Source organism: Penicillium maclennaniae (genome assembly GCF_028827695.1).
Source record: "Penicillium maclennaniae strain IBT 15551 chromosome Unknown utg000003l:1.0-5670915.0:1.0-5674809.0, whole genome shotgun sequence".
Taxonomy (NCBI): Eukaryota; Fungi; Ascomycota; class Eurotiomycetes; order Eurotiales; family Aspergillaceae; genus Penicillium; species Penicillium maclennaniae.
Genome location: NW_026623215.1, coordinates 193,610 through 211,605, shown reverse-complemented (window position 1 = coordinate 211,605; position 17,996 = coordinate 193,610). Strand labels below are relative to the sequence as shown.

Sequence of the window (17,996 nt, the reverse complement as noted above, 5' to 3'; positions counted from 1 at the left end):
TGTTTATATAGGGAGCCCGCTAAGCATTCCGAAGTTCTTATTATATTTCAACGGGGTCGAACCCCGACACTCCGAAGCCCCTACCAAAAATCGCTATTAGTAATATAACCTAGAGATATTATACTCAGAACATTCCAACCTGGTGTCGTAAAACGGTGTCAAAGTGGATCTGAATCTAAATTAGGATAGAGACAGAGGAGAAAGAGGAAGACTCCCTTTTTCGTTTCGATCGCAAGATATCGGTGGTAGACTCGTAACTCTTGCGTTTAATGATTGTCTGTTTAATCCTCCGACGTGAGCTCTCGGCATCCGAATGGCAAACTAGCATCTTATAAACCTTGCCGTACACGCGAAGTCCGATGCGACCACGCACGGCCTACATACTTTCGCTGCCAGCAACGAGGCAGCACCGATCGGTGTTTCTACTATTAGAGACCTACAACGAGTGTTTATAGAATACGAGAAGACGAATCTAGCTCGCTCAACCTGGGAGTACCTTAACTTGGATCGGTATAGCATCAGGAGCTGATGCAAAAGGGACGAGAGGGCCTTACCTCCGTAACCTGCGATATGTAATGAATACGGCCAGATTTAGGGATGTTTGAGTTGCTTACGAAATGATAACTACTGCGATCAAATGAATACTTCGGCTATAGGTTTTCATTGAATTCAGCCAAGCTCCGAGCATTGTACTATGGGCGTAATTAAACCACTTCGTCATTTCATGATGACATATATCAAGATCTCTTCGAAACAGGCTTTTCGTCACTGGACAACAACGGCGCCAATCTCGCTCTCTCCATCATCAGCCCAATCACAGTTAATACGAGCATTGCACCAATGATGTAAGGTTGCGGCGCAAAGGTGCCAAACTCAGGATCAATCGCCAAAGTCCCAGGATAGAGGTAAGCGCTCAGCTGAGTTATCCAATAGATACTGCCAGTCCAAGCTGCAGCGTGGATATAATGGCTTTTGATATCGGGCGTAGGGGCGTAGCGGTAGACGTAGTACAGCGTCGTCAACCCGAGCACGAGTCCCATAGACATTGTCTGGCCGTTGTGGAATTTGGCATGTGGGGTCCATCGCGGGTTGTAGATATGGGTTTCATTCCAATCGGCGATGTAGGCGCCGATCGAGGTGGTTATGCCCACCACAGTCATCAGGATGGTGCCGATACGGGGCATGTCGTTAGCCTTGGAAGAGACAAAGGCCTCTAACGGGATTTGCCAGGGAGTGGGATTTGAAATATGAGAAATGTAAGGAGGTTGGTGCTTCGATGTTCTGAGCGCTTGTAGAAGAAGAAGAAGAAGTGAAAAGGTTTATTTGCAGATGCGTAGATACTTATTGCAAGCCGTAAGTGTGTGTTTTGCCGACGTATCCGCAATGGCGCCTAAGGATATATCCGTGCCAAGACGACCAAGGTGTATGCACTAACCCGCTTGGGCAATTTAGCACGGATATAGAGTAGTTGGTCTCGAGGAAAAGCAACATATAAATTCAAAGTTCCATTGTTCCTACAAAATTCCCTCCAGCAATATAATGTGAAGTCAGCCTTGAAGTCTTGCTATTGGGCTACTTCGAGAATCCCGAGAGTCGTCATGTTACACCTATTAGAGCCCTCAAAAGTAGAGGGTATGACCATTATCTTGTACCCAGCCGTCGAGCTGGCTGCTCGCAAAAAATCTGCCTTTCCTTGAGGCCATTCAGATTTGAGCTTCAACCTCGCACTTCTAGAAAGAGCTCGTTCTGGACTTGTTGTTGTCAAAGGCGTCGGGGGAAATTTCGGAGTTGGCTTCAATGAGTTTAGCCTCGAATTGAACGAAGGACGAGGGTGGGATTCGTTGATACTGAAGCCGAATTCAATAGGTATTTGATGCCGGAATCTGTGCAGCAAGTGGTGCGAATATTGAAGTGAACCCAGCGGTGAAACTTGTGATTGATCTAGTGCTATGTTTAGTGCTGCTAAGTCTGTTGTAAAGTCCGATGGAGGTTACCTTGTTGTATTTGATTCAAGGATTGATAATGACCTTTAATAATGACAAGAGGGAGTATGCGATACGGAGTAGGGTGCTGTTCTAGTGCCCTCTGTATTGACCTGAAACTGCTTGTGCTGCAAAACCGTCTCTATCTCATTGTCTTCAAACCCGGTGTGACATGACGATGCTGCTCCCCTGGGATGATCGTCTGTTCTTCGCACGAAGAGCAAATTTGCCACCCGGCAAGGCTTGAGTCGACTCCTATTGATGTGTGCTGCTGAGTTTCATCCGTGAGCAGTCTCTCTCTCTCTCTCTCTCTCTCACTCTGCTGCTACGGATACAAGCACAGAATTGCAAAGACGAGAAAATGGTATTAGATGTGAGGAGGGAAGCACTCCTACGGGAGCACGTTATATATTGATTCTTGAGTCCAATCCTGGATAGGTTTCACTTGCTTTCTCCAAGCCTCAAGAGACATGCGCGGAGCTACAAGACGCTCGAGAGAAAAGATTCTTCCTCTTTTAACCCAAGAAGCCATAAGTATAAGTCAGCTATCGCATTTCGTACTCGAGCAGGTGTTGGCCCATGAATTGGTGTACGCTCTCCGTTGGAACCCACCGCCCATCAAGTTCAAGAATCCAGGAAATCGACAGTTGAACCGGGTCTTCACTCCCCAGTACTTCCATCACCTTTTTTTTTTTTGGTTTTTTATTTTTTATGTCAGTAATTGGCGCAAGTATTCCCTCAGGACAATGATAGTCCGACATTGGGACTCAACGCTCAACACTCGCATCGAGTCTTCAGATCTTTCCTATGAGCCATTTTTACGGAGTTCAGCGATCGACCTCGCTCACTTCGGAATACCGACGTCCAGACCCGATCATCGAGACAGGCACCAGTCCTCGACGTACATGATCCGGACGCATTGATGTGTGTTGCAGGATGCCTCCTGCGGCTCCTACAGAGGTCCCCCTTCCCCCTTCCCCTTTTCGACTTCAACTCTAACTCAATTTGCGACCTGCGATTTAGAGAATTTAACAACAATATATTGAACACGACCCAAGCTCCACAGTCTTCTCCGAGGGTCCTATCCTACCATAATATGAAACCGCACCGAGTAGCGCCTGCCGGCGTCCCAGAAAGGCACGCGCAATCATCCACTGGAGCAAGGGCGGGATGAATGATGTCATTACATTCCACCGAGCAAACCGAAGCTCAAGCCTATTCCCTCGCTCAGACTCGCTCGCGCTTACCCAAGACATTGGCGTCGTGCGTTGGCGTTGGCGTTGGCGTTGGGCGTTGGCGTTGGCGTTAGGCGTTGGCGTTGGCGTTGGCGCTGGCGTTGGCGTTGAGCGAGACTCCCCCTGCTCATCTGATTGCTTGGCGGTGCCGGACATACCTTAGGGTATGTGATACGCACGGTCGATCATAGGCGATTGGCGTCTACCGGTGGCTCCGGCAAATCACTCCAAGGCGGGTGTTCTATTGAGAATTGTGCATAAAAGCCACTACCAATTTCCCAGCGTTTTGTCCGCGCTATTGGGTTGTCTGGCATGCGTAGATTCTCTGCGCTATGACTGTTTCTGATGGTGCTCGGACTTGATCTCATACCCGAAGGTGAAGGGTGTACGGGCATTAGGTGATCTACTTGCCCGATTTCTAGCTCTCGCCTTGATCGCGGTCCTTTCGAGTTCCTGGCGCGTGAGTGACACGAGGGCGAGGTGGATGCAATCCTTGAAACGCCAGCCTGTAATAGAATCTCGACCCCGCAAATCGACCCTGTACACAGGCACGCTCGAGGAGGGCTGATCCCAGGGTCTTGGAAACATAACCTTTTGCCACCGGGTGTTGTATCCGGGCTGTCGGGACCAGGACGCAAGGCGATGCGATGTCCTGCACTGCAAGTCAACATGAATGGGGGCAGAGGAGCATCGAGCCAAGCCCAGCGGAGCAAGTTATACTATCTTTTTTTTTTTCCCTGCAATGTTAATTGCTGAGATCGAGAGACTTTCACGGTGAAGTATGCAAGGGGGTGGGGGCTTCAAGGGGGCGACACCGCTAAGCTCAGGAACACCCAACACCACATCGATCTGGCTCCTGTCCCTGAGCCTACAATATTGATCTGTTTGGTGCATTTCGTGCTTCGTGCTCCTTTTTCATAGGTGGCACTTTTTACCGTGCCGAATCCGTGCCAATGCCAGTGCGCCAGCAAATTGAGACATATCATGGTGCCCTCTGAACCCTTAAACATCTCCTACGGCTCCCTAATGGGTTGACAAATTGGAGTTTATCAGCTTCAACGGTTCAAGCCCTAATTATTCAATCTCATATCACATCCATTCAATAGTTACCGGTAGTCGGTCTGTTGAGGGCTGGGGGAAGATGATATCTCTGGACGAAGTCAACACTGACCCCGGCAACGTGTAATGATAATGATTTCATCTCTGCGACAAGCTGCGATAACTCAGTCACGCAGTGCATGAGTTCCCCGAGTAATGTGATTCATGATTCAACATCGACGTCAGGGCAAACATAAATGCTCAACGGACCTGCAGCAAATCATCCGTGATCTTGCACAGGCGGATTCTGCTGCTGCAATGCCGTGGAATGTTGAGCCAGAAGACCCAGTGCAATAGTACTGTGATCCATAGGTATGTCTGAGCTCACTCGATTGGCCCAGTGCATGAATGGACCACTCTGGATTTTCCCCGCAAAATGTTTACCCGTCAATCTTGCCGAATATTGGCATGGTGTCAAGAGGCTTGCATCTCATGCACGACCCACCCAGGTAATTGATCAGACTCGGATGCTTTCGTTGCTCACAGAGACATGGATCTGAGAAGAATCTAAATTCGATAGTGCGAGTCTCGAGGACCGGGTGCCTGTGTCGTCCCCAAGTGGGGGTTTCCGTGCTAATGCAAGAGAGTGATGGTGAATTGGCGCTAATCATGGGGAATTCCCGAGGAATTCTGGAACTATGTCTCGGTCGCTGTGAGAGTCGAATGACATCAACCTCTCATTTGGATATCATACGCGTGAACCAGTACCTCAGGTACCGTCCGCGTCCAAGCGTAGTGCCTACGTTTAACCGCAACTCACTTCAGGGGTGCAGAGCCTCAGGAACACTTATTTTGCTTTCCCCTGAATATCACCGTGCTGGAAGAACCCCCGCAAAGGTCTGCCCAAAAAGAAAAAAAAGCCAAGTGTAGTGTGAGGGTGTCTCCATCGCTCTCAAGGCCCAGCACAGACTGCAGAGTGGCATGTGTGCAACCAAGGCCGCGACCGTGAGATCAGCCAACTGTCGCCACCAAGGCTTGGTGGCGTGTGTGCTAGTCAGACTGACCTTTTCGATAACGCTGTTTTGTGTGGCATGACTCAATGCGACCATAAAGCTCAAAGTGCATGAACAAAAGCACCACTCAAACCCTCAAAGTTCACCTAGTGGTGAGCTAGCATCGATACAGGAAGTGGTCAGTCTAGTTCGCATGCGCTCAAACACAACCAACCCAGGCCAAGGCGCTGAATATGCTCGATTGTCGAATATGGAACAAATGAGAGAAGATTGAAGTAAGTCAGTCTCGTAGACGCAGGGGTCCCCCGCGATATCTGGGGACATTGTGGCTTTCCACTGGCCCTTGCGGCGAACTACGTCTGTGCTTAGGCTTGGAGACAAATCAAGACCCACCGGGAGCTACAATGATAAGGCTATTTGGGGGCAAATGACCGTCACAGGCCCAGAATGTGGAAAAAAGTGGCTGTTCGAAGCATAAAGAGCCAGCCTATACATGGAAACCGTCACCGTAATCTCGGGCGTGGCTTGGGAGTTCCACGGGCTCGGATAGGTCGCGTTGTATGGCATTCCGCTTCACACATCTTACTGTAGATCACTCGCTGTTCAAGGCATTCGAAACTAGATGCATAATTCAAACCGCTAAGGCTGGGCCCCAAGTGCGAAGGTCGAAAGGCGTTCCTGAAGAAGCAGTGGAGAACGGGGGGATGGGTCGTCAGATCTGCCACTCAAATAAGATCGACAGATATGGATCTACACGGGTGTAACAAACGCCTCCGAACTGGGCCTCTCGGCCATTCGGACGAAGCAGACCTATCTGCAGTGTTTACCAGTGACTCGGGTCCATCTCTGACCTAATCTTTCTGTGGCTCAAGACGGGGTCTGTTCGCATCACAGAGTTTACTAACTCGCCATTCACCGCGAATTAGAACCTGGATTGAAGCACGGACGAGCTGTCAGATTTATGGTCGTGACCAAACGCTCATGTGTTGAAGCTATGTGATTGTCAATGAACCGAAGAAAGCCGAAGGACCACAGCAGAGAAGATCTTTGTTTCGGCATTGACCCACTGTAGAGTACTTGACGTCGAAGTAGCTCTCAGATATTCAGCGGGGAGAACACCCGCTCGGAGGCAAATTGCAAATTGAAAAATCTCCTACTGTCAAACATACGCGAGTCGTCAGTTCCGAGGAATGAGGATTCTTGAGCGATAACACCACGGGGAGGAATTGGAATCACCCGCATGGAGATCAATCATCTCGCCACCCACTGAGTGGCTTGGACTGACTCGAGAATGTCGCAGTTTTCAGACCACGCTACCATGCTAGTCAACGGGCTCAGACCAGAACACCCCTACCAACCCCGTTGAATGGATGGACCAACCAAAGCTGGTGGCTTGAATTGGGGTCCTGACTGACGCGTGATGTATCAGAAACCACCCCTGAGTCCAGATGCAGGTCCAAAATAGCCCGCGGTAGCGGCAAGAGGTATCACTCGGCGGGAGAAGAAAGACCCAGCCCCAGGAACCCGATGGAATGCATGCTGGTTGTTTTCTCCGGGAAAAAACAATACAATGCAATAGTGCTGTGTCGTGGAGCATTGCTCGTTTTAGCCATATGCACATTCCAATGCCGGTGACGAAGGACCCCACGAAACAATAAAAGTCGAGGTCACATAATAATCAAAAGACAAGAGGGGCAAGACGCGCAGAATAGTGAAGAGCAATGGAATGTGCGATGCTACGTCCCGGCCAGTTCCCCGTCAGAGACCCGCACAGACCAGGCATAACGTCTGACCTGTCAAGCCTAGAACCTTTGAACCCGATCGATCAAAACATCCCCCACTGGATTCCGCCACCAAAGTGATTTCAGTTCGCAGCGAGGATCTGGAAAGCTCTCTTTTGTCTCTGAACCTTGAACTATAGCAGAGACAATGAGGGAGAGACATCTTCAAGACAATCCGGTGGAGACTACGCTAGGGCGATCTCCACCATAACGGGGACGATCGACATGGAAATCGAAATGGAAATGGAAACCAGAAGAGTAAATTGTTTTAAAAAAAAAATAATAATAAATAAAATAAAACAAAAAACCGTCTGGGGGAAGGTGATTAAGCAAATGCATGTCACTGAATTAGACTCTACTCACATTTCACGGAACGTAAGAGGCGCAGCCGAGCATTCCAGTGGGATTATGTACCCGCGTACTTAGATGATATCCGATGGGCGATCGATCCACCTGCAGGAAAAAAAAAAAGAGGAAAAAGAGAAACGGGACATAGTCAAAAAAATTGGAAATTAAAATCAAAATAAAAATAAAATTCACGAACAAAGTTAGGGATGGGGCAAATCCGTCGATCCAAGGCCCCGATCAGAGGCCCAGGAACAAGCTTCCCTCTCCCAGTCGCCCATGTATAAACCGGCCTCCCCAAGACACCTGGGGACCCTTGCTCTCCCTATCTTATAACAAGCCCCTGCCAATCCACTACTTCTGAGACCAGCCTCCTTGTTCACGCCCAGCTCACCTCCCAATCCACCTAATTCCACCCTCTGGATACCAAGGACCCGCGTTCGAGGGTCTCCGTCGCCAGTCTCTTGTCTTCCAGCCACAGGTCCGGTCGTCTCATCTTGTCCCAATTCGGGAAGCCAGCGACGAGGAAACGCGCTTGAAGCTCGTTACCCAGCGCGACTCAGACGATCCTACCCCAGATCTGGATCCCCGTAGCAGAGCCCATAGTCTGCATTCCTGGCCTTGCGTAGGGTCCAGGCACGCGACGCGATATCAATCCGAATCATGGCGTATAGCTGTAAGTCCGATTCCCCACCAGTCGAGATTCTATGCTGGGCCAATTTGTTTATTTCTGCTCGTTTGTCCCTTTCCTTCTTCCCTTTCCTCATCCTCGACATTCTTTCTCTTTCCTCGTGTACCCCTCCCTCGTTCTCTTTCCTTTTTGCTTGTTGCTTCCTGCTCTCGTCTTTCGCTACCCCCTCTACCTTCGCTCTTTCCGTCCCTTCACCGGACTAAACATCTCCTCCTTCAGGTGAAACTCTCGACCACGTTACTCCAGACTTCAAGACCGAAGACCTCGACGATATGAGACCCCAGGGACAACAGATTTCTGATCGCCTCACCGTCGAAGTTGATTGTCACTCTTTGGGCCCCAACGATTGCCCCTCCATGACCTCCAGCTTTTCTCCTTTGGAATCTCCTACTCCCACCCCGACGAGCATTTATAGCCAGGGCTCGTTGGCATCTCCTAGCTGGCACGAAGCCGGTCAATATCACAGCCTCCCCATGGAACGCCGTACCTCCGCCACTCCTTTGCGCAGCGCATTCAAGATGGCCGATCTCACATCGAGTGATGGGATGAATATGCCATATGGCAATATGGAGCGACAGGACCAGATGTCCATGCCGCAGTACCTGCCGGGCTATGATGAGAACGTCGAACAATTCTGGATCCCCCAGGATGTACCCAAGACATTCGACGAGACCAACTTTCCTTACCAGGCACCAATGCCTCAGTACCACACAATGGGCCGCAACTACCACTACCGGCCTCAGCAGCCCGCCTACCTTCCGGAATCAGCCTCCAATCCGTGTCTGTCTCGTCCCATGTTCACCCAATCCGATCGCATTCCCAACTCCATGTCCATGTCCAACATGCTTCCTTGGATGCCGGCCCAGGAGTCCATGACAACTCAAACTATTAGTCCTCAGCAGGTCCTCCCTGCGGGTCCCGTCACCCCACCTTCTTCCTCTTACTCCGAGTTTCCTACCCAGCTTCAAACATTCAAAGCCCACACTCCTTCTACTCCCGTCCGTTCAGGATCCTTCTCTGGTACCGATACACCCATGAGCCGAGTTTCCAGCGGCCATGGTCATGAGCACTACGAGGAGCACCCTGTTTCTCCGGTCTATATGACTGGCTCCATGCGCCACCGTCAGCCTTCCCGAAAGCCGTCCAAGAAGCAACTCATCCGCTCCAGTTTGAGCCTGGAAAACCTGCCTCCCATCATCAAGCAGGTTCAGTTCAAGTGCAAGGAGCCTGGTTGCAAGGGTCGCTTTAAGCGTCAAGAGCATCTCAAGCGTCACATGAAGAGTCACTCTAAGGAGAAGCCTCACGTTTGCTGGGTTCCTGGCTGCCACCGCGCGTTCTCTCGAAGTGACAATTTGAACGCTCACTACACCAAGACCCACAGCAAGCGGGGCGGTCGCAACCGCTATGTCGCTACCCTAGACGAGACCAGTCCGGATTACAATCCTGACTTCCGTGGCCAGCTGACTCCCGACGGTCGTCCTCTCTATGGTACCAAGTTGGAGGATGCCATCCCCGACTGTGGTGACCTTAGTGATCACTGGGATGACTAAATACAACCCCCAATAAAGTACATGCGAAAATCCAATCTAACCCCCAAAAACCCCCCTAAAAAAAAGAAATCAAACCAAACCCCGACAAAGACACATACACTTGTTTACCACGCGACCTCCCGACCACGAACAAACCGAAATGAGCAATACAAACATGGCGCCATTTCGGCCCGGGCCCTGGATATTTGATACCCTTTCGTTGGAGGATCGGCTGCCATTATCGGCACAGGCATATCTCGGCCAGCTGAACTGGCCGCTGCGGCGTTGTACATGTCTCCTGGGAAAAGAGACAGCTGTGATTATTTTCTTTTATTCTTGCATAATTTGTCCGGAGCTCGAGGGCTGGGTGGGGATCTCTGTTTCGAAGGCGTTTGCATATTACTTTGCCTCGGTCGCCGTGGGATAATGAGTTGAAAAAGGGCGATTCTGTACAATCCGCTACCACTGTGCTTTTTTCTTTTTCTTTTCCTTTTTTTTTTTTTTTTTTTTTGTTTCTGTACCACCATTGATTCTCACTATCACCTTGTGGCATAATACGAAATTCAAAAAGATGAGATGTCATCCTGTTCCACTTGTAGACCATTCCACTCACATTTTTCCTCTCTCCACCTCTGAACTTTCCTTCAACTTCGATTCCTCTCCCGTATTTCCCCGAACGTGAACGTTGCTTGGGCTTCCAAATACTGGTGATTGTCCATTCATGCGCAACATGGGTCTCCCCCTGTCGCCTTGACACAGCCGACTCTTCGGTGCGTGTTCCACGGTTCCTGCTCGTCCAGCAGCCACATGTTACACATCACACTGGGCCGCGAGCAGCGCCCCTCCCCAATCTTGGACGCGGTCCCTGGATCTCTCCAAGCGATCTATCTCTCCGGTGGAGTATGCGGGATTCTCAAGGTTCCTCACCGTCATCCAAGATCCCCCCAATGTGACTCCGTTCTAGGTTCATGTTCATGTTCATGTTCATGCTCATGTTCATGTTCATGCTTCCTATTCCTGTACCTCGCCACTTGTTCTCTCCACATTCCATTGCCAACGGGCTCACTTCCTATTCGCAATCCCCTGGGTCAGACGCCATGGCTCTTTAAAACTCACGCTTTTGCCCCCCCTCGTTCTCGCTTTTCATACGTACAGCTCATGCCAGCCATTGCCTTCACCAATTGGTTTCCTTCGTCTCCCATGGCCCCCATTCCCTGCAAAATAAGTGGAGTCGGACTCCAACGTTGGATTCTTGATCATCTTTCTTCGCCAAGGCCTTGGAGACGCCGCTCGGACGGTGCAGTCGAGAGCCGCGCATTCATGATCTACCAGGTTTTCTTTTGGTGATCCTTCTCGATCGGCTCGGCTGCATGTCGAATTCCCAACACTTTGGGCTCCACCGTTTGTGAGTCGGTCTCCCAAGAAGTAGGTCCCCTCTCCCCCCCCATGATCTCCACGGGCCCGGCCTTTTCGTGGACCTGCAGTTGGGATGCAGGTCTTTAGGTTGCGTAGAGAATGTGACGACTTTACCGCTTCTATGGAACTTTGTAGACAGAACGTACAGTAGTGCTAAACCCTCTATGATTGGATTTACGCTCACGCTCTCTAGTTGCTCTTACTGATCATGGATATCCATTTCCCAGCTTCTAATTCCAAATTATGAGATCCACTCTGCAATCTATTATCCACCAGATCATAACGAGCAATAGAGCCTTTGCACCGGAGTTGAGAGCTTGTCACACTGCATTTGGTACGCTGGAGTTTCCAAGGCCAGGGTTTTCTCTACTGATACTTGTTCTGGAATCCCACTTGATCAAGCCTGTGGAATTATTGGCATGCTTGCTTTTGCGCGTATGCGCCCACGTATCTTTGACTCTTTATTTTTAGTTTTCCTTTTTCTTCAAAGTCTCCTGCCTCATCTACTGGTCTATTTTTGTGAAAGCTTGCGGAGTGAAAATGATCGTCACTGGTCCTTTTGCTACCATGAGACTTGTGGACCCTGGAACTTTGGTTTCGGGAGCATGGTGCACGATCCACGGGTCCGCGGGTCTGGAAAATCCACCCGAAATGCACTATGCACTACTACCATGGAAGATCCAAAAGGGTCCCAGCATTCCTGAGCAGAGCCTGGCCAGTTGGGATCACTGCCGCGTGTTGTCTCGGTATGTCTGGGCGTCTGCTGGGCCGTGGAAGGCGTACCTCGTCACCGTGCTCCGCTATTGTCGTGTCCGAGCCGAGTTCATCGACGGCTACAGGATGTCTTAATCGGGTGGGAGTATGTGGTGGTTGGATGCAACGTTCAACTGGGGGAATAACTTCCCCGCTTGCTTTGATCGCCGTGCGTTCGGGCGACATGCATTGGAATGTGATATTGGGGACCTGGAGCAGGTCGGCTGTTGAGCGCGAGGCCTGAACTGGCGAGGTCAAGATAGTGCATAGCTTGGAGTTGCAGTTGCAGTGCAGAGAGGAGATTTGCGGAATCTGATTCTGCCTGTTCATGTCAGGTCCGAAGAGCCGTTTATCCCTCGCGGTCGCCGTGGCTCAGATCGTACGTACGTGCTCAGATGCCGTCTCAAACTTTACCGTGGACTGTCTTACTTTCATAACAGAGTCGTCTTAAGACATGAAGTGCGCGATTTTTTTTTTTTCTTTTTTTCTTTTTCATAAAGATTGAAAAACTTTTGGGTATCAATGCTGAAGTCGGTGTGTACTTCGTGTCTGGTCATGACAGCGGTGAGGCATTCCACTTGTTCTTGCATCGGTCAATCTTGCATCTTGCATCTTGCATCTTGCATCTTGCACCAGAGTGCCTCGTGTCGGAATCTCAGCTCCACGTTCAATCTTTCTTCTCCAGGATACCTTGTCATTTGCAATTTCGCCCAACTCTCGGTCTGAGTTGTACTTCGAAAAATCTATATACAGATTGACGGCCAAATATTTACTTGCCCTAAATGGCAATATGTTTAGTCATGGGTTCGACTCATTGGGGACTAGCGTACCTGGTACGGGGGTGAGCCGGCTTAGTCATTCCACATATAAAAACTCTTCCGAGCGGCTGGGCAACTTCACTTTCACTTTACCCGCTATTGTAAGGGTCAAATATCAAAGCATAAGAGATCTGCTGCGAGATTGATGTTTCTCGGATGCAGCTCTCTACACGTAGTCAATGGACCATCGGTCCCCCTCACGGTGATGATACAACTTCTTTTGGCATGACCTCTATGAGTGACCAATCAACCCAATATTCAAGCTCAACAGTCTGAGTGAGGGCTCAATTGACTATCTATGTTCCTATATTCAAGTACCTTTAAAGTACCTTTATTCAATGTGACCACGATCTGTGCACGTCCTATTTATTTCTCTTTCAGTTTGCATCCGGCTCGTCCGTAGAGCACTGATGGTGGCGGAACGCCCGCCTACCGACGCACGAATTGAACATCTCGTCCAGCCTCTCGAAAGGCCAGCACTTCGTCTGATCTAAAAAAAGAAATATTAAACAATTAAAAGCTTCCCAGTGCGATGACGCTCAGTCCTGCAAATATCCAGTCGATCTTGCCGCCTAGGTCTGCCTCCGTCATGTTGCACAAGTGCGGGATCACCACGTTCCAGATCGTTGAGAAAGTAGTTGAAGGTAAATCCAATGGCCATGGATTTGGCGCGCAGATGCATGGCAGAGACTTCACCGGCACTGGCCATAGCTGGGCCATGAACCCACCATAATAGTTGAAGGAATATGCCAACAACCCTAGGCCAGACGTCCGTGTCAGATGTTGTCATTTTTCATGAGACTGAAGGTTAAAAAATAGTGAACTTACCACAAGGCAGCACTAGAGTGCGGAAAACAGCTCGCGATCCCCATGATTGTGAACAACCTGGTTTAAAGCACAATGCCGAATATGATCAATCTTCTTCGTCCACACTTGCTACCAGATAGAACCTTGGGAATGGTACTGGCGACACCAAACGCAATACCAATCTCGGTCATCATTCCCACTTCTGACGAAGACATGCCGGCCTGAGACCAAGAAGTATAGGCTGTTCGTCATGAAGCTAGACCCGATCACCTGGGACAGGACATTGCAGATGAAGATGATTCGAGTGCGGCGCCAATTGGTTACCCGGAACCGTCTGAGACAGCTTGCATCTTTGAATACTGCGCTTCGTGTTCTTTCTTCGTTGATCTCAGACAATTTTTGCTCGATAAGTTGTGTGACTTTGATTGGTTCGTTGCCCAAATCTGCTGAGCGATTGCTGGGCATTCTCTCGGCCATCTTTTATGACGAGAAAAGACGGAAATTCGAGAGGGAGATGGGAGGAAGAGAGCGATGACCCCAGGCCAGGCCTATACTGTGGCAAAAAGGACCTAGAATGAGAGATCAGTCTAGTGCTTGGGATTAGCCACAGACAAAACCGTACCTTGTAAGCCGAGGTAGCCCAGATTCTGAATTTCGTCAGTCAAATGTTCGAGGCTGGAATTACAACACAGCACTCTCCCAAGTCAAGTCACCAAAGCCGGAAAGTTCCCGGCCATTAAGTTGCCGATACCCAGAGACTCGCTAATGCTTGATAAGAAAAGGGGGGCCCTCAGAATGTAATTCCACTCGGCATGAGGAATAATCTGACGAGTGGTCTCTTCGAGACATTTCTACGATTCATCTGTCGAGAGTGAACAGTCCTATCGCGCCGTTAGTGTCACATCCCAATATCAGCCTCGATGTCTGCGCTTGCCTGAGAGTCTTCATGTAGTATAAACCCCGGCAATTCCGTGCTGATGATTGATGACGAGCCGGGTACAGTTGGAGAATGGCGCAGCACGCGGGCACTGATGACGTTCTCCTTCGCCACGAGATATGGAGGAATGTCTATCCTCTCAGGACGCCATCACTCTGCGTAGCCCTTGCAAGACCTAAAGCTCACTCGTCGCCCATTGACAAACAGGCGGTATCGACTATCGGCGGAAACTTGAATAAGCAATCAACCCCCAGCCTGACTAGTCCATTGAAAGGCCTTGCGGAAGAGGAAGTACGGCTGCGGCCGATGATCCTGTTCGAGATACCTGGGATTCCAGATCCACTGAGCTACTTTAATGTGTCAGACCGAAAGTGTGCCATAACACAACATCTTAAGCGACTGATTAAGATCGCTTACGTGCGATACCGAAAGGAATTCGAAGTTCTCTCTCCACGCCATGTTTCACTGATTGAAGATCACTGCGCTGGAAAATAAAACAAGTTGCGGCCGCTTGGCTCGGATATGCCGCTCGGCGATTCTTGCCCCTACTCTTCCCCATCTTCTCCACACTCTTTATTAATGTGGACATGACTTAACATCTCAGCTCGTTCTGGTTTGCGCTCTCTACGTTATACTCTTCAGGGTCGAGATACAAGTTCGTTCAATAGTGGATTGCATTTTCACTCCTATTCCCTATTTCCATTCCCCACCCCCATGACCAGCCAGATCCAATGATGAAAGGTAAACTCCTGTACAAAATGGTATCGAATCGAAATCAGTAAGCCCCGTCCAAAAAAAAAAAGAAAAAAGAAAAAAGAAGATAGAGAAAGGCCTTAGTGCCAGATAATAAAAATCAAAAAGAAAGCAAAGGTGAGAAAAAACCGAAACCATGGCAAAAGATGGTGCAAAACGCCAGTCCACTTGGTCTCCGCGATGTCGGTCCCTGTACATTTCCCAAAATGAAGAGCAAACGCAGAATAGAAATAAAACGAACGGGTTTGAAAACGGAAGAGCAAAATTACCGGCGTCTGTTCACATGCTTCCCTAGATCGAATTTCTTATCGAAGTTTCACCCCGGAAGATACACCTCACGATCAGTTGCCCATGCCATTGTGCATCATATTTTGCTGCTGCATCTGCTGGGCCTGCATAGCAGCCTGCGTTGCCCGATGTTGCTGAGCAGCTTCCCGCTCGCGCCGCATTAGATCTTGAACCCATGCTTTGGCATTCTTCTCCAAGCCGGCACCATACTGCTGCGCAATCTGTGGCGGATACTGGTTCGGTGGTCCATATTGTTGCATATACCGCTGTGACATCTCGTGGCGAAGATTCAATAAACGCTGCTGATAGAGTCGGTTGTATCGCTGCGCCATGGTAGCACCCTGCATGTTCGGTGGAATCTGTCCACCGTTGGCCTGAGCTGCCGCCATCAGCATCTGTTGCTGCTGTTGCTGCGCCTGCTGTTGTTGTTGCTGTTGCTGTTGTTGCTGCTGCTGCTGAGACATTTGCGGGCTGCCAGCATGCTGATTTGCTTGGCCTTGTGCTATTTGGCCATTTTGCTGCTTGACCATTTGCATTTGCGCAAACTGGGCGCGCATGAGCTGCGCCTGATACGCTTGCTGGTTGTGCTGAGGAATCTTTTGCATATTCTGAGAATTCTGCTGTTGCGACTGCTGTGCTTGCATCATTTGCGCCTGCTGCTGCTGTTGCTGCTGCTGCTGTTGCTGCTGTTGCTGATGGGACTGGATATTCTGCTGGGCGTGAATATTGGCCTGCATTTGAGCGAATTGTTGCTGCGATAACTGATTGGGGTTTCCCCCCATATGTCCTTGCGCAGCAAGAAGTTGTTGTTGCTGCTGCTGCTGCTGCTGCTGCTGTCGTTGTGCAAGCATCATCTGCTGGTGCGGGTTGAGTGCTGCAAGATTGTTTCCATTCATCTGCGGCGTATTGGCCATAACAGCTTGGCTCATCATCGGGGTCTGGATGTTGGCGTGGTTTGGACTGCCCTGAGCCATCCTTTGAGTCGGAGTGACATTGCGCATAATGGGCGTGGCATGCGACAAGGCCGGCGTGCCTTGAATCATCTGTGGTGTCCCATTGCGGCTGGGACCCTGTTGGCTTCTTGAGGGTGCCATTGGATGGCCCATCATGTTGGGATGCGCATGTTGAAGAGATGATGGCGGTCGGGGCGGGCTTCCGGATTGCTGAGATCCACTCATCGCCATCGGGACGGATTGTGGTACCATATTGTTACCAACTAGCGGCGAGGACATGTTGAGTGGAGTTTGTTGGCGTATAACGGGGGAGGATTGTTGCCCCTGACTGACTCCGTTGGGATGTGCCATGACGTGGCGACTTTGCTGGGCAGCAAGCTGTGCCTGTGCCTGTTGTGCAGCAAGTTGCTGCTTCCGAGCTTCGTCTCGGATGTGCTCTTCGGCCTGCCTTGCTTCAATTGCCTTGCGGCGCTCCTTTTCTTGCTCCTGCTGTTGTCTCTTCGCCAGCTCTTGCTTCATCTTGATCTCGTGTTCACGCTTAGCCTTCTCCTCATGCTGCATTCGTATAGTCTCAAGAGTCTTAAAGCGAGAGAAGCGTGGTTCAAATGCCGCAACACCTGCTGCGTCATCAACCACGGCAGCCTTAGAGCCAGCACCTGCGCCGGAAGTGGCGGGCTCGAGGCGCTCATCCATAATGAGCATAAACCTCTCCTCTTCGGCCGCAAGGGCTTCATCTGCAGCGAGCTCGGCGATAGTTCTCTTGCGACGCTTGGGCGATGGCGGTGGAGCGTTGTGAAGTGGGCTCTCCATAGACTTCAACAAATCTTGTGATGCCGCGAAACTATCCACGGGGTCCAGATAGAGGGGAGGAGCCAGGGCTCGGATGAGTAATGCTTCACATTCCGGGAGGTCTTGCGGCTCAACAAGAGTCTTCTGTCGCTTTGTAACGTGTCCCCGTTCATCCTGACCACCTGATGCTTGAGGTACGGCAAATGAGGAATTTGTATGAGAAAATTGGCTCTGTGCTGCTACGCTCGCGGCTTTGGGGTCAGGTGTAGTAACAAGCAAAGTTAATTCAGCCTGTAACACGCGAGACGTCGGGTGAAGGACGGTGGTGAATACCCGCGGCTTCAGCGGGGCATCCTTGCTGTTTTTTTCGGTCTCTTTGACTTGAGTTTCGGAGCCATCGCCTTTAACCTGGCCATCGATTTGGCTTGAGGTTGATTCAGCCGGCTTAGAAGTGGGCAAGTCGGCGGTGAGCTGGTTTTGTTTTGGATACGGAACGTATGCTGATGGGGTGACATGTTCGTTGTAGTTGTGAAGGGAAAACGGGACATTATTTTCATTGGTGGTCGCAGCAGAAGTCTTCCTTGTCTGCGCAGATACAGACTTGTGGTCAACTACACGAACAATGAGACAGCCTGTGAGGGTTCAATTAGTAGGTGAGGGTCAAGGCCAAGCACCTAGGAGGAGAAAAGCTACCTTCGTAAAACCGTACTCCAGACCGGAGGAGCTCTTCGATCAGATCATGTGGCACGGTGCCTTCGCGAATGTGCTCGATGACCACCTTCATCTCCGAATTGTAAGGAAAACTTCCATCTTGCTGCTCGAACCGGAAATGTGTAGGATGAAGATGCACAATAAGAGACGGAGGGCA

General features: G+C 50.2%; 4 protein-coding genes across 4 annotated transcripts; 2 read left to right on the top strand and 2 right to left on the bottom strand.

Moving 5' to 3' along the window:
• Positions 1-737: 737 nt before the first annotated feature.
• Positions 738-1,184, bottom strand: N7477_002158 (uncharacterized protein; the record flags this gene model as incomplete). Its single annotated transcript, XM_056963821.1, has 1 exon — positions 738-1,184. The coding sequence occupies one exon, from the start codon at positions 1,182-1,184 to the stop codon at positions 738-740; it is 447 nt and encodes a 148-aa protein (XP_056823774.1).
• Positions 1,185-8,057: 6,873 nt separating this feature from the next.
• brlA (C2H2 type transcription factor BrlA) lies at positions 8,058-9,635 on the top strand (the record flags this gene model as incomplete). Its single annotated transcript, XM_056963820.1, has 2 exons — positions 8,058-8,070; positions 8,305-9,635. The coding sequence occupies 2 exons, from the start codon at positions 8,058-8,060 to the stop codon at positions 9,633-9,635; spliced, it is 1,344 nt and encodes a 447-aa protein (XP_056823773.1).
• Positions 9,636-11,570: 1,935 nt separating this feature from the next.
• N7477_002156 (uncharacterized protein) lies at positions 11,571-11,879 on the top strand (the record flags this gene model as incomplete). Its single annotated transcript, XM_056963819.1, has 1 exon — positions 11,571-11,879. The coding sequence occupies one exon, from the start codon at positions 11,571-11,573 to the stop codon at positions 11,877-11,879; it is 309 nt and encodes a 102-aa protein (XP_056823772.1).
• Positions 11,880-15,439: 3,560 nt separating this feature from the next.
• Positions 15,440-17,912, bottom strand: N7477_002155 (uncharacterized protein; the record flags this gene model as incomplete). The annotated part of the gene is made up of 2 exons (XM_056963818.1): positions 15,440-17,760; positions 17,822-17,912. 2 exons carry the CDS (start codon positions 17,910-17,912, stop codon positions 15,440-15,442), a joined length of 2,412 nt encoding a protein of 803 aa, XP_056823771.1.
• Between the last annotated feature and the right edge of the window lie 84 nt (positions 17,913-17,996).